Source organism: Arachis hypogaea, chromosome 15 (assembly GCF_003086295.3).
Source record: "Arachis hypogaea cultivar Tifrunner chromosome 15, arahy.Tifrunner.gnm2.J5K5, whole genome shotgun sequence".
Taxonomy (NCBI): Eukaryota; Viridiplantae; Streptophyta; class Magnoliopsida; order Fabales; family Fabaceae; genus Arachis; species Arachis hypogaea.
The window spans coordinates 14659246-14686663 of record NC_092050.1 but is presented as its reverse complement, the minus strand read 5'-3'; the positions used below and the strand labels follow the sequence as shown (position 1 = coordinate 14686663).

Sequence of the window (27418 nt, the reverse complement as noted above, 5' to 3'; positions counted from 1 at the left end):
ATTTCCTTTTTTCACGATTTAAGAGAAAGATTGATGATATAGAAATGTTAATATATTTTTTAAAAGAATATTTCTCACTTAAATTTTATATTATAGACTTTTTAATCTCTGATTTTATCACCATATATTTGTATCTGATATCTGTGTGAGTAGTTCTTATTAGAAAGTCAAAGATCAAACAATAATAAATTATCTGAGAGAAATAAATAATGCAAAATATAAAATAAAAATTAAATATCCTAAATATTTATTAGTCTATATAAACATAATGAAACACATTAGTCTTTATCATTACACAATACTATATACTACTCACGTCACATACACTAAGTTACTACTAATCTCTAGTTTTGAAAATGGAGAATGGTGGTGAAATGATCAAGAAAACTAAAGGGAGACAAAAGAGAGATATAAAGAGGATTGAGAATAAGAAAAATTTTCAAATCGCTTTTACAAAGAGAAAAGACGGCTTACTGAAAAAGGCAAATGAAATAAAAATCTTTATGTGATGCTGTTGTTGATTTGATCATATATTCTTCAAGTGGAAAAGCCTATTGCTATGGCGATTCTTCATTAAAGACAATAAAAATGGCTCTCTCAAACGAACAACAACCTCAAGGTAGTAATCAGTTCCTTGGTTACATCATGGAGGAAATGTCTAGGATGGACATGCAGAATCTCGTTAAAAAGAACGATTCACTTGTGGATCGATTAAATGCTAAGAAAGAACGAGCTGAAACTCTTTCTAATGTTTTAAAGAAAATTAAAAATGACAACAGCACCAACAATTGGTGGGATACGATTGGACAAAGTTGTGAAAAAATAAAGAGTTGAAAAAAAATTTTTCATTTCTCCAGCAGACTTTGAAAAATCAAATTTCACTCAAGATTATTGCAAATCAGGCAGCAGTTATGACAGCAGCTGAGAGTGTGGCACCTATATTTTATCACGGTGGTAAGCTTTCTTTTTCTTTCTTAATTAATGTTATATTAACTTTGGATATTTTGAATGATTTGATTTTGGTTTCAACTATTATTTTGAAAAGGAAATAGATACTTGCATCATATTCGTAAAGATCTCATGTTTTTTGCTCAAAATTTAAATTTTGGAGTTATAATAAGAATTTTTTTTAGCTATGAAATAATAGGTATGGATCATATAGTATAGATCTCTTATATTTTTTATTAAAATTTTAACTTTTAGAGTTATAATAACTTTTTATTTTTTGTATAGATAAAGGACATAATCGAGTGTCATACACTAAAGAGATCTATATAAAATCCTTTAAAACCTTAAATTGTTAGTTAAAATATCAAAATTTTATCTTTCTATTTTGCATTTGTAGATTCTACAATTAAGCAAAATCCATTGTTAAATTAAGGTACAAGAATATATAAATTCGTATATTATTTAACAAATTTGATAAATTTTATTATTAAACAAAGTTAATCTTGTTGGTCAATTTTATCTTATAGAAAGTCTAGGAGGCTAGCAGATTTTGTAGTTTTTAAACATCAATTAGCCATCAATGATATTTTTAATGGTGTGAGATTACATCTAATGGTGTAGAATCATTCAATTTTCTTTTGATGGTTAAGTGCTGGCCAGAATTTAACAAAAGTGCTGGCCTCCTAGAACTCCTCTTTATCTTAATAATAAATGTTCAATTTTTCAATGTAACTTGTTTTAATTGTTTTTCAAATAGATCTAACCATGGTTCAAGTTAATCCTGGAGTTATTGGCCCATACCTTACTCATGGAAGTATGAGTACTTTTCAACATAGCCTTTGCTACCGGTGTCAACCCTTTTGACGCTACGAGAGGATTTGGTAACCAGAATGTCCCTGTTTGGTATCCATCATACCAACACCAACAAGAATATAATGGTCTATTTCTCTATGATGCAAGTAATAGAAATGGTGTTGGGAGAAGTAGCGGCGGCAACGACACTAAAAATTATCTTTACCATTCAAATTCTAACCATAACAATGGTGGAGGCTTTTTTGGTTTTTCATACCACAATAATCCATTTAACAATGGCTTCGGAGGATTCTTCTAATGGAATATTTTGGCGATAATAATAATATAAATGCATTGATCTGTTATAAATTTATATGACTATATTCTAAATAAAGTTAATATCAATGTGATGATCTTTTATATTATTTGTATTGATCCTGGGTTTATGTTACTAGCCTATTGGTTCAATTCAATTTAATGTTTGTTTTTCAATTGTTTAATCTTGAAATAATGGATATATATTATGGTTTGCTATTATAAATATTGCCTAAATTAGGTATGTTAAGTTGTATCTTTATATATATATATATATATATTCTTACAATATCTTTCATTTTAGTAGGTTAAACTAATCTCTTGAGAGATTTAAATTCTTGACAATTGTATTACTAGAAAATTTATTTTTTTAAGGTAACTTATTTTATTTTTAGTGACAATAAAATAGCCGTTAATATATTTTTCGACAATTAGACATTAACCGTCTTATATTCTGTCGCTAAAAAATTTTAACATTAATTATATAATTGTCATTATAACATATAGTAATAACGACAAATTTATAATTATCGCAAAAACATAAATTAAATAAAATATATAATGGTATTATGTAATTACGATTAAAAATTTATCAGTAAAAATAATTTTTATTGTTGTGATTGATTAAATCCAAACGAATGAACCAACCACTCGAAAACAAGAGTTGTGTCCTATTATATATTATATATGTGATAAAGAGATTATTCCCACATAAAAAATTATGCACTATAATAAAACCTTAACTTTGCTTCATTAAACAGGTCAACTATAATGTCAACAATGAGACATGAATTTATGATACTGTTAAAGTATAATTTTAAATCTCATAACCATTGTGAGATTTATAGATTTAATTTTTTAAACAAAATAAATAGTTAATTAAAATATTAACGAGTATATATACTTTGACAATATTAATATTATTTATTTTTAAATTATTTAAATACATTATTTATTGAGATATTTATGTTTTTACACTATTATTACATTTTTCGAGTACAAATAATAAAATATAAATAAACACAAAAATTAGGTACTGTGCATTCAAAATGTGTAACACCTTGAGAAAACATACCCGAGATAAAACCAAAAAAAATAAAAATAAAAAGTTCACCCAGTGTACTTGAGATAAACATATTCATTTTATTTCATATAATTTTATTCAAGCAATTTAAAATTATAAAATTATTAACTTTAAAATTTAGATAGATATAATTCAAATTAATAACTTTATTTAATTCAATACAAATAAATGTACTTATATTATTATACTTGTATGGTCAATTAGAGGTATTGCCTAATTAATTTTTAATTTTTTTTAAAATATAAATATAATAATACAAGTTTAAATTGTTAATTTTAATTATATACATCTAAATTTTAAATTAAGAAGTTTGTAATTTTGTGCTTAATTTCATTTTGGCTTTATCTCGCGTGCATAATACGTACATATGTACATCTACATAGATGTAACATATCTCGAGTTAGGGATGTTTATGGATCGGATTTGATTGCATATCCGCGGATTCGCAAAAAAAAATTCTTTTTATGTTTTATTTCAACTAATAATTATCATATATGTTGTATTATTTTATTTTGCTATTTTAAAAAAGTATATTTAATAACATTTTAGGAGTAAACATGTTTAAAAGAGTAGAAAAAAGTGATTTTATTGATTTTTTTAATAAAAATACATTTTTTAAAAATATTTTTATGTTTTGCGGATATATCCAATATCCGATTCGATCACAAATATCCAAATCGGATCCAAACTTTAAAAAGCGGATATTGGATCTGATCCAACCTGATGATTTTAGTGCGAGTCGGATCGAGATTTTGGTCATATCCGATCCGTGTTCACCCCTATCTCAGGTGCACCCAGATATATTTTTTAAGATATTACATATTTCAGGTGTATAGTATCCAATCTCTGTGCTTAGTAATGGACTTAAAAAAATTTAGCTTTGGGGGCACAAATATAATAAATTTAAGTATAGATATTTTTTTTTTTGCTTTCCACAATACCCAACATGTTAAACGTTCCTTCATGCCATGTTACATGTCCAACCAAGTCTTCCCACATCCAAGCCTCTTCTTCACCCAAGTTAAACGTGAACTATTCCAGGTTATACATGGGCTTCTCCAAGTCTCCTGGGAGTGCAAACTCATGAATTAATGAAGATTTGCTAGAGGGGGCCTCGATTGGAAGATCTTTGCTTTATGGAAGTTAATTAAGAAAAAAATATTAGTTAATTTGGTTTTAATTAAGTTTGATTTAGGTTTTGAATTAATTAGTTTTTAGAGGTATTTTGATGGATTTTTAGAAACCTTGAAACATATCCAGTCACTCCCGCACACTTTTTAAACCCTAATTTGGTTTTTCTCAGCATGAGCAACTAATCTCCTCTATTAAGGTTAGGAGCTCTGTTGATCCTTATGGATTAATGTTATTGCTTTTCTATTCTTGATTTATGCATTGATGTTTCTTAATAATTAAGTTTCATTCTTCATCACAAAGATTTGAACATATTGAAAAATAGTTTGAATCTAAATTGAATTCTAAAATCACCCTGTGAAGGTTGTGGGTTAGAATTAAGCTTGAAATTTATTCTCATGATTCTCTAAGTTTTGAAAACTTGTTTGATAAGAGGAGTAAATCATCTAGGGTTAGGGCTGGAGAATTGTGTGGTTTTGAATCTGTGCATGTGCTTAATCTCTTGTCTTAAATTAGTGATTAATTAGGTTAAAGAGAAATTGAAATACCTGACTAGAATAATCACTTGATCATTGTTGCTTAGTCCATTAATCCTCGTGGGAACGATAACTCACTCACCGTGATATTACTTGATATGATTCGATGTACTTGCCGATATTTTGTGGTTTTATAAAATCCACATCAGATAGTTAGGGAAGTAAGGTCTAAAATGGTTAATAAGTAAGTCCTACGAGTTAAATGGTCCTTATGAAAAGATATAATGATAATAAAGTAGAGTGTCGCTTCATGGTTAAATAAGAATATAAAATACTTATGAAACTTCATGAAAGCTTGGGTAACATGGTATTGGAGGTTGTGAAGCTAAGAGAAGAAAAACTCTTGAGTTATACCATGGAAGTGTACGGGTGAGCGAGGAGAGCAAAAGACCGTTGCACTGTACCCCAAAGAAGCAAAAGACCCAAGATTGCGAGCTGGCCACCTGGTAGTGCGGAGATGAGATCGCCTAGCCAGTGAGGTAAGGACACCCACTTAAGAATTACTCGATGGAGACGGTGATACCTAACGCCCATTGAGCTATTTTTCGATTCGAAGAAACATTCTGACTTTGTGATTGGGTTTTGTTTATTGCGCAACTTTTGTGTGAGATTGCGCCCTTTATTTCGGCACGACTTCTATGTGAGACTGTGTATCGGCTGGAAAACCATATCCGGGACTTTTGTTCGGGTAATTTCGGGAGTGGGTAGAAAATTGACACATGAGTTCATGGCCTATACTAGGATGAGGCATGCATCATACTTGATTGTACATTTCTATGTGATTGAATGTGTGTGTGTGTTTTTTTTATTGATATCTGTGCTTTACAATATATTTGTTCTTTGTTTCTTTATATCCTTTATCAACTGTTGTAAATAAAAACTTAGTATGAAAGACCCCTAGTTCCCAATTAAAACTTAGGTTAGCATGAAAACCTCTTTGTTCTACGTTATCTCCTTACTGGGAATCTTTGGTTCTCACCCCGTTTTCTCTCCCAAACCGCAGATGGGATCGGGATTCATCTTCTTTGAGTATCATCTACTAGCCCGCTACGATGATCCCATATGGGGAAGCACCTTCCTGTGGGCCGAGTTGAGTACGCGGATGTACATGCTTTCGGAACGACTTCCTATTATCTGAGTTACACCCTGGTGATCTTCATCCCCTTTTTTCACCACATCACTTCTATCAGACAGAGCCAGAACTAGAGACACCTTTCGACACCCATTCTATCTATCCTGATTGGTTTGACCCCACACCTGAGCCTTTGACACTGGTGGAGCCTAGATTATCAGCCCTTGGAGCCGATGGATGCTCAGTTTAGTTCTTATGGAGAGAACGTCATACTGGTCATGTGTGATGGCTTCTTGCTGACTCCTTCCAATGAGACACAATCTGATACTACTCCATCTTGGGAGGACATGATGATCATTGATCTGACTTCTAGCCCATAGCAGTTCACCACATCGGAGGAGCATAGCTAGATAATAGTATAGGATATTTTCCCTCGCATTTAGTACAATTTATGAGGGATTAGGATCTTTTGTATTAGTAGCCTAACTCCAGTCTAGGGATGCTTGTGTGAAGCTGGAGTTCGGTGCTTAGTATATGAGTCTGTATGTATATTATCTATTATCAATCTATTATGTAATCTATGAAAACCTTTGTATGAAACTCGGCCTTTGAGCTTATCTATGTGATATATCTATATGTGTTTTCTGCTTTTATTTCTAAATGTGTTATATGCCAAACTATCATAGAAGATGCCGATATAATCCAATATAACTCATGCTTAAACTCGTGCATTTAGCTCACACTACAGGCTCATATTAATATAAATAATATATAGTTTAGAGTCTTAGGGTTTAACCAGATGGTAACACCTGACAACTGGCATTTGTCACGACATATTGAAAATTAGGTCGTTACAATTTGGTATCAGAACAGTTCATCCTTAGTAGAGCCAGGGGATTGGACTGACTATGCTTTACTGCATACTTTGCCTTTTTCTTTAATTATGCTACCTAGGATATCCACGTGATATAACTACATGATTGCATGCATGCACTCATTGTGGGATTATTAGCACTATACTTGAATATGTTAAGACTAATCACTTCAATATTGATCATCTGGTGTTAATAGGACCATCATGGCTGCTAACAAGCATGACCATCAGAGAGTGATCTTCCACACATTGAGTCTGTTATAGACCCAACTGTGTTATTCAAAACCATGAACACTATGGCTACGGCTATGCATGATTATGTTGCTGGTACGAATTGGGTTATAAAATGCCTGGAATAGCAGAATGGAAATAGTAACGGGAATGAGAATGGAAACGGGCACGAGGATGGTGCACCCGATAGAGATAGACCAATGGTCTTAGCATCTTTCGTCAAGGTCATTCCACCTTCATTCTCTAGAACTACTAGTGTCTCTAAGGCAGATGACTGGTTCCAAGATATAGAAATGGTCTTGCAAGTGCAACACGTCCCAAAAGGGCAACATGTAGAGTTTACTACTTACATGCTAAAAGGAGATGCACAGTATTAGTGGCAGGAAGTGCACCAACTGCTGAATCAAGAAGGTGTTGAAATTTTGTGGAAAAGCTTTAAGATGTAATTTTATAAGAAGTATTTTCCCCCATAAACCTGCACTACTAATGAACTGGAGTTGCTGCAACTACGACAAGGGGGTATTACTGTAGCTAAGTACACTGGAAAGTTCGAAGATTTGTGTCATTTTTTCAAAGTGTGTCAAGGGGTCCTTGCGAAAATCGAGAAATGAAAATGCATCAAGTATGAAGGAAGACTTAAAGAGGAGCTACTTGCCTCAGTAGGACCCATGGAGATTTGGAATTTTGCTGAGCTAGTGAACAAAAGGCAGTTGGCTGCGAGGCGACTGGCAACAGCCCCAGCGAATAGTCGTGATTTTCCCTCGAGGAATTTCAATTGAATTTTAGCACCGCAAGGAAGAAATTTTAAAGGAAACGGTCAGGCGCAACATCGGAACTTGCAGAACTAAAATCTCCAATCTCGCTTTAATAACGGTAGACAAACCCAACGAGCTCAAGCGGAACTTGCTTGTAATAAGTGTGGTATTAACCATGGGAATCGACCATGTCAACCCGAAATGAGAGCTTGCTATAACTATGGTAAGCAAGGACACATGGCTAGGAACTGTCTAGTTAAGAAGGACAGGCAGAATCCATTTATGCCACAGCAGTAAGGAAGGGTTTTTGCCATGACGGTAGATAAAAAAAGTCATGGAAGTGCAGCTGATGAAATACCAAAGAATAAGATGCTCTGCTCACTATGTGGATACCTGGGGCATGAATCAAGAAACTGTAGTGAAGAAGTATTAAATTCATCCAATGGAGAGGCTATGGAGGAAGGTTGGGGGGAATGGTTAAGAGCAGAACAACTGGAGAAGAAGATAGAACCCACAAAGGAGAACTTGAATCCCAACAGCAAGTCCAACACTTTTTACAACAAAAACCATATGCGAAGACCTACACCAGTTAATTTGCTTAGAAGTATGGCAGCATTATCAGTGGAAGAGAAGAATAATTGTGAACAAGTTGATGGATTGGGTGGAATGGAGGGCAGGGAGGTAATGGCAGGAGGAAAAAGCACAACTATGGTGAACCTTACTAATATCCAGGGTGAAGAAAGATGAAATGCAGGAGATCAAATAGGAGGTGAGAAAGAGGCACTTTCAATTGTACGCATTGATCAGAACTAAGAAGATAGGCAGAACACAATAGATGTAACTAAGGTGATTTATTCCAAAGGTTTGGAAAAAACGTATAAATCAATAAGCAGCAACAACAAAAAATCAAAACTCAAGCATCTTGCAAGAGGGGGAGAAACACTTATAATGAATATGGTGGGTATCAAGAGAGGGACAGACGAAATAGAAAGGATGGAGGAATGGCAGTACAAGAGACTAGATGAAATGGTGTTTGCTGAAATGGGGAAGGGTGCCAACCCACAAATGGCACCAAATTTCATGAAGATGATGATATGAAACTGCCAAGGGTTGGAAAAAACCTTGGTAGTTCACAACATACAAGGGATCCGAAGATCCCATTCTTCCGAAGTATTGTTCTTGTGTGAGACAAAAAATAGCACTTTGTCCGTTCAAAAACAATGTGAAAAATTGGGTTTTGGTAATTTTTTTTTGTGTTGATCCCTAAGGAACAATGGGTGGCTTGGATTTGGCTTGGCAATCAGGTGTTCAGGTGATAGTGATTGACACGGGTGAGTTCTTTATTCATTTTACTTGGTATGACAACCTTAAGAACAAGACTTAGTATGACAGTGATTAACAGTAATTGCATAGTAATAATTAAATGTGTAACACTCAATATTTAAAGGTGCTAAGTATGCTAGAATCAATTGGGGAGTGGTATGCGGTAATAGAAAATTTCAATGCTATCTTGTCTCATCATGAGAAGGAGGGAGGGAGAGTTAAATCAGCAAGTTTTATAGCTAATTTTCATCAATTTGTGGAAGAAGGCTGATTGAGAGATGTTGGGTTTGAAGGTTGTAAATTTACTTGGTGTAATTGGCAATTTGGCAAGAATTTAATTCGAGAAAGATTGGATAGATGCCTCGTATCTAACAGCTGGCTAATGGAGCATCTAAGGGCGTCCGTGGTGCACATGGAAGACATTGGATCTGATCGTTGCCCCTTCATTCTTAATTCAGATCAGCGGAGTAGGAAATTGAAGCAAAGATTTAGATTCTAGGAACGATGGTGTGAGGAGGAAGAGGTGGCCAGAATTGTTAAAGAGGCTTGGCAACTTAATTGTTCTGGTTCGGCTATGTTTGTCTTATTCAGCAAGCTTAAATACTGTCGGCATAAGCTTGTTGAATGGCAAACTTCTAACCCGAATAACTCATCCAAGACTATTACGGAACTCAAACAAAAACTAGAAACTGAAAAAAGCAAAGAATAAAGTGTGAATAAGGTGCTAATTCTGAGATTGGAGGTAGAATTGCAAGAGGCTCTTGAGAAAGAGGAATGTTATTAGAAAGAGAAGTCAAAGGTTAAATGGCTAAAGTGGGGGGGGGGGGGACCAAAACACACAGTTCTTTCACTCAAAATTCCAAGCTCAAAACTGACACAATAGGTTAGAAAGTTTGATAGATGAAAATGGGCAGCAAAAGTCAGATGTGATAGGGATTAGTGAAATTGCAGAGAATTATTTTCAGCAACTCTTTCATACTTCTTACCCGAAAGACTCCATGGAGGCATTGGAAGGTTTGGAGAAAAAGGTGGATGGAAGGATGAATAGGAGCCTTGTTAGACCAATGACGGAGAAGGAGATAAAACAAGCTGTATTTTCAATTAATCCTTATAGCTCCCTGGGAGAAGACAGTTTTACAGTAAAATTCTACCAATTTACTGAAAAATTATCAAGTCAAATGTGTTCCAGGCAGTTAGAAGCTTCTTTTTTGGAGGTAAATTCTTAATATCTCTAAACCACACTCAAATATGTTTAATTCCAAAGGTTACGTGTGCTGATTTTGTGAACCAAATCCGACCTATAAGCCTCAGTACATTTTTTTTATAAAATTGTATCAAAGATCTTAATTCATAGAATACAGTTCATGATGGATAATGTGATTAGTTTGAATCAAAGTATTTTTATTAAAGGAAAACTCATTAGTGACAATGTTATTATTCTCCACGAGTTTATGCACTATTTGAAGAATAAGAAATATGGTGATTTTGAGTTGGCCGTTAAACTAGACATGAGTAAAGCTTATGATCGGATAGAATGAAATTTTGTTTGGGAGACACTATGAAAATTTGATTTCTGCGAGAAATAGATTGATTGGTTGAAGGAATGCTTTACAATGGTTTCATACTTTGTTACTGTGGAAGGTCACTCACATGACTTTTTCAAGCCGACAAGAGAACTCTGATAAAGAGATCCTCTTTTTCCTATATTTTTTTATCTGTGCAGAGAGTTTGTCCCATTTGCTACACAAGGGAGAACAAAGAGGAGAGATTATTGGCTTAAGACTAAACAGGAGATGTTCGACAATCAGTCACTTATTTTTTGTTAATGATTCAATCCTATTTAGCAAAGCTATAGCCCAAACATGTCAAAATTTGTTCGAATATTGCAGGAGTATAGTGAGATCAGCAGCCAAATTGTCAACTTAAACAAATTTTTGGTGTTCTTTAGTCAAAATACTCCCCGAAAATTAAGCAACAATCTGTATGAACTCTTACAGGTGCTAAATGTGGGAACTCAGGACAAATATCTTAGACTTCCATCAGTAGTTAATAGATCAAAATGAGCTACATTTAGCTACATAGAAGATAAGGTGAATAAGAAGGTGAACTTATAAAAGAAGTATCTACTATCAGTAAGTGGAAAAGAAGTCTTAATTAAGACAATCGAAACAATAATGCCTATATATACTTTGAGTTGTTTCAAGCTCCCAGACACAATAATAGACGAAATCCAAAAAAAATAATGAGATTTTGGTGGGTCAGCGAGACAATGAAAAAAGAATGCAGTTGATCAAATGGGACACAGTTTGTAAAGAGAAAAATTAGGAAAGATTGAGATTTAAAAATTTAAAAACTTTTAATTTGGCCATGCTGGGCAAGCAAAGCTGGAGAATATTAACCAGGACCAATTCATTGATACACAATGTACTGAAGAGTAGATATTTTCCCTTTTCATCTTTTATAAATGCTCATATTGGGAATAACCCATCATGGACTTGGCGAAGCATTATAGAGGGAAGGCATGTGATAGGGAAAGGGGTTAAATGGCAAGTGGGCTTTGGTGCGCAGATTAAAATTTACGAGGATGTTTGGGGGCTCAATCATGATAAAATTTCAAGACCACAAAATCAATCCAATAACCATAATTTACAATGGGTTCATCAATTTTTATTCCCTAATGGTGATTGGAATGAGAAAGAAACTGATCAGAAATACATTATTTACTCATAATGCATTGCTTAATTACTTGCCCTCACTCTACACAAGTATGAAATTAGAGTTTCCAAATATACCTGGTGACAATCCAGAGTTCTGGAGATGGTGGATAAATGTTAATAGAGCTTTGAATTCTGGACATCAAATCAAGAAAAAGAGGACCATCATTGCAATAGCACTCTGAAAAATTTGGATTGCGAAAAACCAATAGATTTTTGAAGACAAAGTAATATAGAGTTCTGAAATTGCCATGGCTACCCAAAGAGCAGCAGAGGAGTTTTGGGGATAAATATTCAATCGGGATATACTCATTCTTGTTCACACTACTATCAATCGGGCTACTCTGAGCATACTCTTTCTTTTTCTTGTTCACACTAGTTTCATTTACTTCTAAATTAATACAAGAGTTTTTTTTTCGAGAGTTCTATTAACTTGTATTTGTTATCCTTAGCTGGACCACATATTTTATTATTAGCTTTAATAAATTTTTTTGACTTTAAAAAAAAAAACAAATTGTAGTTCATGCCTTCAGGGCTAAGTTTAGTTTAATTGGTATGATTCAATTTCAGAGTGCTATTAATACTATTTAGCATAGACATATAGCACACTATCTTCAAATTTAAAATCCCGCCATTAAGACAACTATGTTCACTAAGTATTAGTATATCACATCTGCTACACATACAAGCATTATTGTCATTTAAGTTTAATTAAGTAGACTCAACACCAACAAAAATCGTTCTCATTAAAAGAGCGTGATTATACGCGCGGGGCTTGACGTTATCGTCGTCGTCGTCTTCTTCTTCTTCGCATTCCTCCTCGTCCTTCACATTCCTTTTTTTTTCCGCGTGTTTTCTCCTCATCATCGTTCTTTTGGTGGTGCTGCATTTTTTTCCTTTTCTTCCCCTCTCTTGGGTGATTTTGCAGCATTATGAATTTCTTCTTTTTCTTTGTTTGATTTTTCTTCTCTTTTTCTTGGTTTTCTTCCTCTTAATAGAGTGAAACAAGAAGAATTATAACAAAATGAAATAAGAAGAAGATGAAGAAGTAGTAGAAGATGAGGAGAAAAAACTTTAAATTGTACAGAGCAACGAGAGCAAATGCACCTTAATTCACTCAAAAATGAACCGAAATTACATCCAGAATGAACCAAAAATTAAATTTCGAATGAACCAAAATTACTTAACGATGACAATACACAAACAACTCATTTCAAAATAAGCACAGACCAAGTGCACATTCTTTAAATATAGAATGAACCAAACTTACTTAATGATTGTGTTCGAAAACAAGCACACAAACAAAATTGAATAATAAAAAATTCACTAAAAAATGAACCGAAATAACATCCAGAATGAACCGAAAATTAAATTTTGAATGAACCGAAATTACTTAATGATGACAATACACAAACAAACTCGTTTCAAAACAAGCACAGACCAAGTGCACCTTATTTAAATCCAGAATGAAGCGAAATTACTTAATGATTGCGTTCGAAAACAAGCACACAAACAAAATTGAATCATGAACAAAAACACATCCTTGCAGCATTATGCATTTTTTATTCTTTGCTTGATTTTTTCATGCTTTTATTATTGTTAAGAAGGTAAAACAAGAAGAATTATGAGAAGAAAAAACAAGAAGGAGAAGATGAAAGAATATGATGAGGAGTTTTTTATTCTTGTTTCTTTTTCTTTTTTCTTTTTTTTTTATTTTTTCTTCTTTTTTTCTTGGTTTTATTTCTCTCAAGAGAGGATGTGAGGAGAAATAGTTTTGAGTTGTGCAGAACAACGAGACCAAATTGACTTTAATTTACTCAGAAATGAACCGAAATTACATTAAGAATGGACTGAAAATTAAATTCTGAATAAGCCAAAATTACTTAATAGTGACAATACACAAACACTCATTTTAAAACAAGTACAGACCAAGTGCACCTTATTTTAAATTCAGAATGAACCGAAATTACTTAATGATTGTGTTCGAAAACAAGCAAACAAACAAAATTAAATGATCAGAAATTCACTCAGAAATAAACCGAAATTACATCTAGAATGAACTGAAAATTAAATTTCGAATGAATCAAAATTACTTAATGATGACGATACACAAACAAACTCGTTTCAAAACAAGCACAGATCAAGTCAATTTTGAACAAAAATATATCCAAATCAATTTTGGATCGGACAATGTCATCAATATGGCAAAAATTCGATGATAACGATAACAATAACGACGATACGTATTAGAAGAAGACAATAACGATAACAATGATGATGATGATGATGATGATGATGATGGAGGAGAAGGACGAAAAGGAAGGAGGAGAAGAAATTCCAATAAGAAAAGAAGGAGAAGGAGAAGGAGGAGGAAGAGAAGGAGGTGCTGTTGGTGACGACGGTAACAAAATTGAAAAATAATGAAAAAGGAGGAGAAGAAGAAGACGTAGTATCAGGAGTGAAGAAGAATGTGCGTGCATAAATTTAAAACAAGAAGGAGGAGGAGGCGGTAGAAAAAAAAGTGCGTAAATCTAAAAGAATTAGTTAGATTTAGTTGGTTAAATTACTTGGATGTAGAGTTTTATTGTTAGTATATATATAGAGAGAAATTTCATTGTTGATATTCAATATTTTATTACATATACATTAACAAACACAGAAGCACGTCTTTAATTTTCCTGGCAAGCTTGCAATGGAACAAAATCTGGATTTCTTTGTCAATGGAAGAAAGCTTGCATGGAGATTCAAGGTCTATGTCATCCGAATTTGGATTCTCTAAAGTTTGAATTTCACTTTAGAGAGTAAAGTGTGATCTTTCACCATTTATTTTATAGTCAAGACCAAGAAAAAATATGAGAGAGAAATCATTCAAGAATGAGAGATCACACTTTACCCTCTAAAATGAAAATTCAAAATCTAGAGAATCCAAATTCACGTCATCCGGATGTGGGATAATCCAAGTAGGTTTAAGGAGAAGGATATTAACTTCATTGAGCTGGTCCTTATGGATAATAAGGTAATATTAGCATATATTGGCAGAGGAAGTTGCAACCTGTATTTTACACAACATTCATATTAATGGACTATATTTCATTATTTCTGATTCATTTTAATATTTTATTTGTTTTTTCACAGGATGGTAAGATGCAAGCCACTATACCAAAGACTTTGGTGAAGCGTTGGAAGACTGTCATTCAAGAGTTTCAAATGTATATAGGAAGTCATTTTATCGACGTTGTGGGCGCTTCTGTTTTGCGGAGAAATTTGACTATTAGTATAAAGGGCAAAAGAAAGTACTCTGATGTTATTAAGAGTTCAATTAAATCGGTTATGCCTTACCTGGTACAATGACTGATTATGGGACTTGCTAAGGTGAGGAAATCTACATTGTTATGTGCCATTGCAGGTTGTCTTAAAACAACTTCCTTTGTCCTTGCTCAATAATAAATATATTTGTATGCTTTAAGCTAAATTGAAAATTACGATTTTTTTTTCCTTTGGGTAATTTGCATCATTCAACCAAGACTTCTGGTAAGTGTTTGTGAAGCGAACAAAATCACACTTGTCTTATGGATGGTATGTTTTTTCATTAGCTGTGATTTCAATTTAACATTCTAATTGAGGTTAATCTGCTTAGTTATGATAAATTCATGCTTAAATAGATTTGTATTAACTTTCCAGACATCTAAACAAGTGTTATGGTTTTGTGTTCTTCGTATGAAAATTGATAACCCTCGTATTTATAAATTTTATGCTTTTTATATTATGATTGCGTTCTTCTTTGCCCTTTTATAACCATATCCTCATGGAAAACATATATACATTATTATTTGAATGCAGGGGCCGCTCCGTTAGTTACCCATAAAGGACGAGCCACAAATACATAAGCATAAGCTGCATAGGGAAACTATTTTTATTGATACATCTATTTATAGTTACACACAGATTTGGAAATCCACATTCCGATCCATAGTGCACCAAGAACAGAGAAGTTGGCAGTATGCAGAATCAAGCACTATAGCCTCTATTTGATGGATGTAAATCGCGAGGCTCATATCCTCCACAAGCTGCTACACAAGCCTCCTCCATGGATGCTTCAGAGACACCGCTGTTGCAAATATTCGCGAATGCCCTCATGTGTTTCATGCCGTACTGAGTCAATGATCCACAGTGACTTTCAAACACTCGAACCTGCAATCACCATCATTCACAACACAATCAGAATCCGACCCAAAAAAACAAATTGAACATGTTCTGCCTCCCGTATATACCATTGATTTTAAGCATGTCCAGTCATCAACAAGAGGCAGACCAGCATGTTCCCTCACTGATTCCAGAACTGAGGATGATTTTCCAGGTCCATACAGCAAAGTACCAATCAATTTCACACTGCCATCTATATGATTCCTGTGATTCACTGTGTCTCTAATCTCCTTCAGGGCTTGTGCCTTTTCTTCTGCTTCATGCTCCAATCTCTTGTACTGTAAACAGAGCAAAAACCAACTCGCACTGCTCATCATAAGCTGAGTTGATAGGAAAAGGAGCATTATTTTATTCTATTTTATTTTATATACCCTTTGCCACATGAAGAAAAGATCTGCATCTCTCTGGTTAACAACTTCAACAGGGGTCTGTGGTGGTAGGATGCTGTTGTTTGGAGGGAAGTTGATGGATGCAGGATCGAAGCCTTGAAAGAGAGAGAGCTTGTCAGCTTTGATTTTGGTATCACCATACTCCATCACATGAGAACCAATCGCATAGTTGTTATAATTAGAAGTCCGTTCCTTCACCTGCATAACAATACAAAGAAACCTTACTGATTATTTTATATCAATATGAATACGATGTTATAATATTATTGATAAAAAATATCTTACCGATTGATATTGTTGCTGCACGGTTTCTTTTTTAAGATTGTGAGTCTGGCTGCACACATTACATATAACAGAATTAAAATTTGAAAAGAGAGGAAGAATTAATAGAGAAGAAGAGTACCTGTCTTCCATCCAAGACACGCTGTACAAATCACCAAGACAAGTGATGTACTCTGGGGGTGGAGCAGGATCCATCCCAGGGCAATAAGTTCCCCAACTACTCTCTTCTGCATTGGATGCAGTTGTCACATAAACGTTCAAATCAGTTGGCATAATACCCTCAACGAAGCTCCCACTTTCGCAAGCTTCTATATATATAACCTACACATACATATTATTCAGTATTCACCCTTAGTTTTCAATACAACACAATGAAACATTGAGATATATTTATTTACCATCTCCTTGTAACCCTTAGCAGCATGCTTCTTCTTCAACACGTCAACAAAATCCTTCCCATACAGGTATGGCAAGTTTGGCATCCCTGATCGAACAAGCAATTACTAGCTTGAATTTTTTGGATGTGTCATATATAAATATCAAAGGAAACTAAACCAATGTGAATGACTGACCAAGGACTCCCGGGCCTCCATGATCAGAGTAGAAGAAGAATATCCTGTCATTGGGTTTGCTATCAATTACTTTGCCACTTCCACCCTTGAGTTTAGTCTTGTCCCCAAGAAGTACAGCAAACAGGTTCTCTGTTGTCACGTTCCCACCGGTGTAATCCTACAATAACATAATTAATGAGAATATTATATATGATCCATTAATTATAGTTTGAAATATATACCTTGGGGACTCCGTCATAGACATTAGGTCCCTCTGGATGGTTAATGATGACACCAGGTCTAGGGTTCAAGGGGTCAGTAGCAATGTCATCGTGCATAAACACCACTATGTTCTCTTCTTTCAGGCCATCCTTTTTAAGCAACTGGTATGCATGGCACACATCCGCCTGCAGTAGTAATTAATTGTCTAATTAACTTCATAATTACACATAATTCATCCATTCATAAGTGATTAAGGTTAGGAAGAATGAAAGAGAAGAGACCTGGTGCCTGTAATTGCCAAAGCCAGATGAACCAGCTACAAGAACCGCCCATCGGGTGCCAGCTGCTTCTTCTTCTTCTTGGTCATCAACAGGAGCGGATTCATCATCCAGCTGGGAAGGCAGCAGAATCTTGGGGTCCCAGTTGGAAGAATCCAGCAGTCTCGTGGCTTGTGCAGTGTGCAAGAACACCGCGAAGAGCATCCAGGAGGACAATAATGATATTGACATTGGCCTCTTGCTGGAAACAGAAACAGCTGAAACCGCCATTGCAGCAAAGAAGGTACAAGAGTAGTGGTGGATAGCATGAGAAAGGGGAGTGGGGGGAGCTTATAAGAACATGGTGTTGGGGTTAGAGACAAGATGCCATGCAAAAGAAGAGGTTGACACGCGTTAAGTCTTGGGACCTTCACTCACTACGCCACCAACACCTGTACTGTATATCTATATAATATTAATATAAGAGAAATGCTACTTGTTCTTTGTTGCATTGTATCACCTTAATTGACTTGTCAAAAATTTCTGCTGCTAACTTGTGTTTTCCTCTCCCCTTAGATATGTTGCCCAATAATGCTGACAAAAATTAACAGCTGATCTTGTTTGCACATTTCACAAGTTTTAACTCTAGATTACATGTTTTCAACTTGAAAATCTATCCAGCACATCACAGGAATAACGCAGGAGATAGAGCTAATTGCAATCTTTTCCTCTTATTTTCCCCCTTAATCTGAAGAAATTAAATATTTTGTCAGACTTTTAAATTTACATCAGTATTCTAAGGGACGTGAGTGTTGAAACATGAAACTAAATGAACATTTGTCTATTGTTAATGATTAAGCAGCAAGTAAAATAATTTTCTTTCTATCTAAGTAAAGCTCATTCTTTCAACTCAAATTCTAATATTTGATGCACGATTGTGTTGATTCAATTTACAATCATGCAAGTGTTAAGTATCTATATTAAAAATAAATAATGTTTGGTAACTAATAAAATTTAGTCCAAAACAATTCTAAACTTTTTATTTTTGATATTATCAATTCCCTTATGTTACTAACGCATTTCTACCAACTTCTACCAACTTTTGTTTATAACTATAAGGAGTGCTAGGGGGACAGCAACTTTTGTGATTTGTAGCCATCAAGTAACCATCAATGACGATTTTAATGGTGTGAGATTGGTTTGAGATTTCATCCAATGGTTCACTCTTTTTTGCTGGTTACATGCTGGCCAGAATTTAATAAAATTGCTGGCCCCCTAAACTTTTTCTATAACTATGATTAATGGAAGTGTTTTTGTGGATGCGTCTAATAAAAATATTTTTTTATGGTTATATCTAATAAAAATATTTTTATAAATGTATTTTCTAGATGTGTCTTTATATATATATTTAAAATATATAATTAATTATTATTATTAATAAGTTAACAAATAATATATTAGTACTCTATATTTTTTTAGATATTATTTATTTGATTGCGTCTCATTTAAATTTAATGACCATGTTTTATGAGCTCCTTTTTGGTTGAGCCATATAATAAGAATTAATGTGTAACTAATGTGGATATTTATGGAATATATATTGTATTGTATTTTTTTATAATCTATTTAATATATTAAAATTGGGTTTTTTTTTAACTAATAAAGGTGAAGTGTCAGTGAGTTTTTTTTCTCCAAAATGATACATTATTTTTTTTTCTAAATTTATTTTATAAAAATATTTTTGTTATAATTATATTACAATTAACATTTAATGAATAATACATAATTATACTAATTTAGGAAAATATTTTTATTATAATTATATAAAATCAATATTTAATACATTATTAAATTAATTATCAATCAAGAATATTTTTAATTATATTAATTTTAATTATATTGATACAATTCTGATTCTTATTCATTATACAATAATTTTATTAGTAATAAGTTACTACGTTAATGGTGACCTATTTATATTACAAATATATGATATGATATGATAATAATATGCTAATAGCTTGGGTTATTCTAATCATGATAAATTTCTTTTCAATGCATGGGTTATTTTTTTTTTGTGGCTTAATGCACGGGTTATTCTGTACTTATAAGTCTTTTTAATAATAATAATAATAATAATCTATTTTCTATTTAATTTACTAAAATTAAATTTTCTTTCCTAACTAATAAAAGTGAGGTGTGATCTTCTCATGAATTTTTTTTCTCTCCAAAATAAAAATATTATTCTTTAATATATTTATATTTATTATTTATTAATTTCTTTTATTTTTATTTCTCACATTTGTTAAAGATTTCTTTTTAATTATTGTTATTTAATTTATTTATTTTAGGTATTAATTATTAATAAGTCTCCACAATTATTTTTTAACTATTAGTATTATTGGTATATTAGTATATTTTTAGAAATATTGGAGGTGAGATATCAATTTCTCATAAAATTTTTTCTCTAAAATAAAAGCACTACTTTCAATATATTTATATTTACTCTCTTCTCAATCTATTTTAAGAAAATATCTTTTTTATAATTATATAAAAATTAATATTTAATATATTATTATACTGATTATTGTCAATCATTAAATATTTTTAATTATTCTAATTAATATATTAATTTATATAATTCTAATTCTCAATCATTATACAAGTTGATACACATACCGATACAAATTGATACTAATTATTATATTAATTGTATAATATTAATTGTCAATCATTAATATTTTTTAATTATTATTTTAATTATTATTTTAAATCAAATATAATTAGTGGCAAATTGATACGTACATTAATGGTGATAAATTGATATTGATATCAATTAATAATAATAATAATAATAATAATAATAATAATAATAATAGAAAAGATCTAAACAGCACACACATTATATTTTAAAAAAGCAAAATATATTTTTAAAAGGATTAAGATATTAATAATTAAAAATACAAAAATAAACATAATTTTATGATTCTAATTGTCATAAATATGACACTAATGTTGATAATGATAAATTGATATTGATATTAATAATTAATTTTTATAATTATTTTTGTACTACTAAAGGTTATATATAGTATTTCTTTTGTAGTTCGTGAGTCTAAATCTAAGAGTTAAAGAATTCTTTTTTTCTAATTTGTTATATATTCTTCTTTGACTGAGCAATTGTTTCTAAGGAGCTTTGTAGGTCAAGTTCAAGTCACATTTCCTCCACGCTTTCTACGTTTGTCCGAAAATATTTGAAGTGAAGCATATAATGAGATTAAATTTTCTCAATTTAGGTTCAGTTTTGAAAAATTTGCGTCAAATTTGAAGATACAATTTCAAAGATTGGTACTATATTTAAATTTTCTTCTTTTAAGTTTTTGTATTAAAAATAATTTTATAACATATTGTGATTTTTTTTAGAAATTACTAGCCTTCTGGTGCATCAATGCAATGCCAATGAGAAAGATGAAGGTCAATTTAGTTTGACAATTTTAACAAGAAGATGGTTTGAATTTGTACGGATTCTAAATGTTCGATCTTATGATGTTATTTCAGTTGGTTGTCGTTACTAGAATGACTCTAATCTATACGTATCTAAGGACTAGAATAAATTAAATATTATTTAAATAATTTAGTTCTAATATTAGTATTTGATTAAATTAGTTTTAGAGAAATTTAAATTGTTGTCTCAATTTATATATTATGACTATTCTTTTTGGACATGTTAATTTTAAATTTTTTTAATATAAAATTTCTTTTTTTTTTATTTTAAAGCTTTTTTTTTTAATATATGTATCACCTTTTTTCATTTTATTGGTAGGATATATTTATTTATTTTGTTTAAAATTATTTAAATAAAATAAATAAATATATTCTACCAATAAAAAAACTATTGACTAAACGATCAATATATACTGGTAGCATAAATAAAAAAATTCTTATATAAAAAAGAAATAGTACATTTTTATTTTGGGAATAAAACGTAAATAATTATAATATAATGATTTTTTTAATTATTAATATTTATAATTGTTATTTTAATCATAAATTTAAAATAAAAAATAGATTAACAAAAATAATTAATAACTATATTAGAGTTGATACACTTAACATTAGATTAAGAAAAAAACGAACACATAACATGTTACTTTTTTATTAATTAAATTATTACAATTCAAATTAATTTTAATAAAATAATTTAAAATTATAATTTTAACCTTATCACTTGTATGGTATAAGTTATTGAACAATTTATTATCATGTGCATGGCACGAGTTATTAAATAATTTCTCATATGTTTTTTTCCCTCCAAAATAAAAACACTATTTTTACCTAGCTATAATTATTATTCTTTACAATTCTTTTATTTAAACACTATTATTATTTATTAATTATTTTTATTTTTATTTCTCACATTTATTAAAAATTCTTTTTCAATATTTAGATATTAATTATTGTTATTTAATTAACTTATTTTAGGTATTTAATTATTAACATTTTAAGTATTAATTATCCTCCAATTGTGAGGGTTGTTCTTATGAAATTGTTGTTTAATTGGTCTTAAATTTTTTGAAAAATTAGTCGTCAGAAGTACATTTGATGCAAATCGAAAACTTTTGGGACAAAATTGAAACAAAATAAAACTTAGAGGTATTTTTGAAATTTTTGTCAAACTTTAGGGACAAAAAGTATACTTTACCCTACAATTATCTTTAAACTATTAGTATTATTGGTATATTTTTTAAAATATTGACATATTATTAATATATATAATAAGTAATAGTAAATTTTTTTCTCATCTTTATTATTTAAAAAATTTATAATTTTGACATAGTCTTTATTCTATTTTTATTTTCTTTTTCATATCTACTGGCAACTGTCTACAATCCAATCAATAGTATCACCTATAGTAGATTATACGACGAGAAAGTATGAAAAATAAAGACCAGAATTATAAGGCTATAGAAAGTCTCATCCAAGTTTGACAAGAATAAGACGACTTACATAGAAATAGTTCTAATAGATGATAAAATTAGTTGATTCTTTTACTAAATTTTTTCAAGTAATGCTAAGTTCAGTTTATAAATAGAGTTTAATTTTGATACACTGATAGTGTAAAATATTTTACACAGTCGTGCAATCACATCTGTTCTTTTGGATGACTATTCATGCGGTCAATATGAAAGGTAGTTATTTTTACTGATGTGTCATTACGTAATTAGATACACGTGTAAAACTATGTTACACTGTCAGTGCATCAAAATTAAATTCTTAAAAATATTTGTAGTTTGTATTTTAAGTTAATTTTATAAGTATACCATTCCACAGGTTAAAGACAATTATTTTTAATAGTTTTGTAGATGTTAATAGCTTTTATATTTAATTTATTTTGTAGTGCGATAAAATTCATTGTTCAATCAAGAATTATTTGACAAAAATATTTGAGAATGAATTGGTAGAAAGGAAGGTCTATGTCTTTTCAAATTTTGAGATTGAGGAATCAAGCGGAATATATCTCCCGACTGTACACACGTGCAAACAGGGACGGATCTACTCAATAGGTAGTGGGGCAACTGCCCCAATGAGATTAAAAAAATTAATGAGTAATTCTTAAGAAAATATCCAATTTGCCCCCACAATCCAATTAATTTTGACCCCACCCTCTAAATCCCTAACATTCTCCTTCTTCCCTCTCCTTCTTCCCTTTTTTTAATTTTGTTTCTCTAATTCTCTGCTCCCGCCTCCAACCCTAATGCTTCCAGAGTTCCAGACTCTAGCAGGCAGCAGTCCAGCCCTCCAGAGTTACCATCGTCCGCTGCCACTCACCCACTCTGCCACTAACGCTTCCAGTCTCCGTCGATTTCTCCTTGCATCGCCTCAGCCCTCATGCCCACATCTGGTTCTGCCTCAGCGTTCCTTCGGCGTCTGGTTTCTTCTTCTTCTTCTTCCTCGGTCTTCACAGGTTCAATCCTCGTTTAGTTCTGTCTTCCCGTTCCTTCAGGCTTCGGCATCTGGTTCTGTCTTCACTCTTCAACAATTCAGGGTGCGGGACTGCGGGGTGCTATTTGTTCTGTCGCTGGTTCTGTAATTCTGCCGTTGGGTCTTGGCTCCTGGTCCTGGGAGCTGCTGGTTCTGCTACTGGGTGCCGCTGGTTCTGCCGCTGGGTCCTGGCTCCTAGGTGCCGCTGGTTCTGCTGCAGGGTTCTGCCTCGTGGAGTTTAGGGTTCTGCAATTCACTCTTGTCGCTTGCCCTCTTGATACAGTCGTACAGACATTTATGATTCATGAATGATAATTGTTAATTGTTTTTTGTTAATTGCCTCTTAGATTCTGCAGTTTAGTTATGTGATTTTGTCTATGTAATTGTTGTTATTGGAATTTAGAAATCAATTTTATTGCTGTTGGAATTTAGTTCATTAGTTGTTGCTATTGGAATTTAGAAATCAATTTTGTTACTATATATATGTAATGATATGCATTTTCTTTGCTTTTCATGGATCTGTTGTTGTGACAAAAAAAAGCTAATAATCCTTATTCAATATTAATGATGATTATGCAATATATGAACTTCTTGCGACTCCATGTTTTGTTCTTGTTCATGGTTCTTTGACTCTGCATTTGTTTAATTGTTGAATTGTTACATTTTTTTTCAGATAGATAGAGTTTGGTTGTAAAAGAAAACAGAGGCACTGGCTGGTTCCCCTTAGTGCAGTTTAGTCCATTAGATGTTGCTATTGAAATTTAGAAATCAATTTGAATGACACATGATTATCAATTTTGTATATATAATTTTATACTGTATTTTTTAATTTGTGTAGAATTGTGAATTATTTATATTAGTCAATTAACTTAGGTTTATAATTTTATCCTATTAGTAATGGAGAAATATTTCAAAAGAACTTCATTGTTGGAGGTTGGATCCCAAAACAATTCGTCGACCTCTTCTAACAAAATGAGGTTTTTAGAATTCGAAGTAGAGAGTCTTATAGCAGATATAGGACAACGACCAAAGATTTCAAGTTATCATCCGAATGACAGAGACAAAGTTAGATGTGCATATTTGCAAAAAGGTCCTTGTCAACCAAGAACTCATAATTTTCTGCAAACTGTTTGTGGTTATTCTTTTCGAAGATTTAATCCAAATTGGTTTGATGACTATGGCAACTGGTTAGAATATAGTATATCAAAAGATGCTATTTTTTGTCTTTGTTGTTATCTTATGAAACCTGAGACTGAAGGTGGTGATGCTTTTGTTACTAATGGATTTTCAAATTGGAAAAAAAAAAGATAGATTACAAACTCATGTTGGGATTCATGATAGTGCTCATAATCAAGCTTGGAGAAAATGTGAAGCACTTATGAAGCCAAAACAACACATCAGTGCTGCTATTGAAAAATAATCTGAGCAAGCTAAAAAGAATTATCAAATTCACTTGAAAGTCACAATTGATTGTATTAGATTTCTTTTGCGACAAGAATTGGCCTTTCGTGGTAACGATGAGACAGATGATTCTGTTAATCAAGGAAATTTTTTGGAACTTTTAAACTTTCTTGCGCAACATAATAAAGAGATTGATCGTGCTTTTAAAAATTCTCGTGGGAATCTTAAACTAAGAGCACCCTCAATTCAGAAAGATATTGTAAGAGCTGTTGCAAGTGAAACGACAAAAGTTATTGTTAATGATCTTGGGGATGAATTGTTTGTTGTTTTGATTGATGAAGCTCGCGACATATCTATTAAGGAGCAAATGTCACTTTGTTTAAAGTATGTGAACAAAGAAGGGCAAGTTAGGGAACATTTTCTTGGTCTTGTTCATGTTTCTAATATCAATGCTTTATCTCTAAAATTAGCATTGGAATCATTATTAGAAATATATAATTTAAGTTTATCAAGAATACGTGGACAAGGATATGATGGTTCAAGTAATATGCAAGGAGAAATTAATGGTTTGAAAACTTTGATATTAAAAGAAAATTCTTATGCTTTCTATGTACATTGCTTTGCCCACCAACTTCAATTAGCTCTTGTAATGGTTGGAAAAAAACAAGTTGAAATCGTTTTGCTTTTTAATTTGTTAACTAATTTGTGTAATGTTGTTGGAGTTTTGTGTAAACGAAGAGATATGCTTCGTGATAGTCAGATGATTAAGACAATTGAAGTATTACAAAGTGGAGAAATTTCTAGTGGACGTGGTTTGAATCAAGAAATGACTTTAAAAAGAGCTGGAGACACTAGATGGGGTTCACACTATGGAACTATACTTAGATTAATTTCTTTGTTTTCTTCCATGGTTAATGTTCTTGAATATGTTGAGGAAGATGGAAATAATTCAGAACAAAGAGCTGAAGCATGTCACTTATTGAATATCATTCAATCCTTTGAATTCATTTTTAACTTGCACTTGATGAAAAATATCTTGGGAATTACTAATGAGTTATCTCAAGCGCTACAAAGGAATGACCAAGACATTGTAAATGCTATGTCATTGGTTAAAGTGTCTAAGCAACGGTTGCAAAATATAAGAGATGATGGTTAGTCTCTTTTACTTGATGAAGTTTCATTATTTTGTGACAAACATAATATTATTGTTCCAAAAATGGATGATATATTTATGTCACAAGGAAAATCAAGACGCAAAGCTCAAAAGATCTCAAATTTGCATCATTTTCAAGTTGAGATATTCTATCAAGTAGTTGATAGACAACTTCAAGAACTCAACAATCATTTTACAAAGGTGAATACTGAATTGCTTCTTTGTATAGCTTGCTTGAATCCAAGACACTCATTTTTTGCGTTTGATAAGGAGAATTGTCTATCCATTAGAATTTTCTTCCACTCAACTTTTGGCACTTGATAGTCAACTTGAGAATTTCATATTAAATGTGCGTTCTGATGATCAATTCTCAAACTTAAATGGGATTGGGGCTCTTTTTGGGAAATTGGTTGAGACTCAAAAAAATATTATTTATCCATTAGTGTTTCTTCTTTTGAAGTTGGCTTTAATTTTGTCTGTACCAACTGCATCAGTTGAAAGAACCTTTTCTGTTATGAACATCATAAAGAGCCGGCTTCGTAACCGTATGGGAGATGAATTTTTGAATGATTGTTTAGTCACATATATAGAAAGAGAGATATTTGATTGTATTGACAATGAAAAGATTATTCAATCTTTTTAAAATATGAAACCCAGAAGAATGAAATTTTAAATTATTTGTTATTGTTTATATTATTATTTTATTATTTTAATTTATTAGTTAAATAATTTGAGAAGTAATTATATTTTATAATATTATAGTACAATTATACAAATTATTATTATATTATATATATTTTGCCCCCACAGACAAAATTTTTTGGATCCGTCACTGCGTGCAAAATATCTTTTAAAAAAGAGTCATGTATAGTACATACGGTCGATAATCATAAAATTTCGGATAATCATTTCAATTTGTTTGCCCGTGCTGATATATTAAAAAAATAAATGAACGATTCTAATTATTTGGTACGTAGTTAATTTATATTAATGCATACAAAACTGTTTTCCTTTTAATTTTAAGTTTTGCCAAGAAATTGTATAATAGCATCATTTTATCGATAACAAAAATTTTAACATTTTATTCATGAAAATATTTGAAATTGTATTGTAACATTTTTTAAAGGTATATCCTTTTATTAATATACTACTGTTAATTTTATTGTTTAACACAAAATAAATAAGTAAATTCTCTTTATTTTA

General features: G+C 31.7%; 2 protein-coding genes across 2 annotated transcripts; one reads left to right on the top strand and one right to left on the bottom strand.

Annotated features, from left to right (window-relative positions):
* Nucleotides 1-15659: 15659 nt before the first annotated feature.
* On the bottom strand, nucleotides 15660-18115 carry LOC112749599 (legumain). The gene is made up of 9 exons (XM_025797894.3): nucleotides 17704-18115; nucleotides 17443-17607; nucleotides 17222-17378; nucleotides 17048-17133; nucleotides 16771-16970; nucleotides 16653-16701; nucleotides 16350-16565; nucleotides 16047-16256; nucleotides 15660-15966 (listed from the first exon to the last, which is right to left on the bottom strand). The coding sequence occupies exons 1-9, from the start codon at nucleotides 17968-17970 to the stop codon at nucleotides 15784-15786; spliced, it is 1533 nt and encodes a 510-aa protein (XP_025653679.1). The 5' UTR covers nucleotides 17971-18115; the 3' UTR covers nucleotides 15660-15783.
* A 5453-nt stretch (nucleotides 18116-23568) lies between these two features.
* On the top strand, nucleotides 23569-26218 carry LOC112747965 (uncharacterized). The gene is made up of 4 exons (XM_025796173.1): nucleotides 23569-23634; nucleotides 23725-23946; nucleotides 24009-24040; nucleotides 25141-26218. Exons 1-4 carry the CDS (start codon nucleotides 23569-23571, stop codon nucleotides 26216-26218), a joined length of 1398 nt encoding a protein of 465 aa, XP_025651958.1.
* The last annotated feature ends 1200 nt before the right edge of the window (nucleotides 26219-27418 follow it).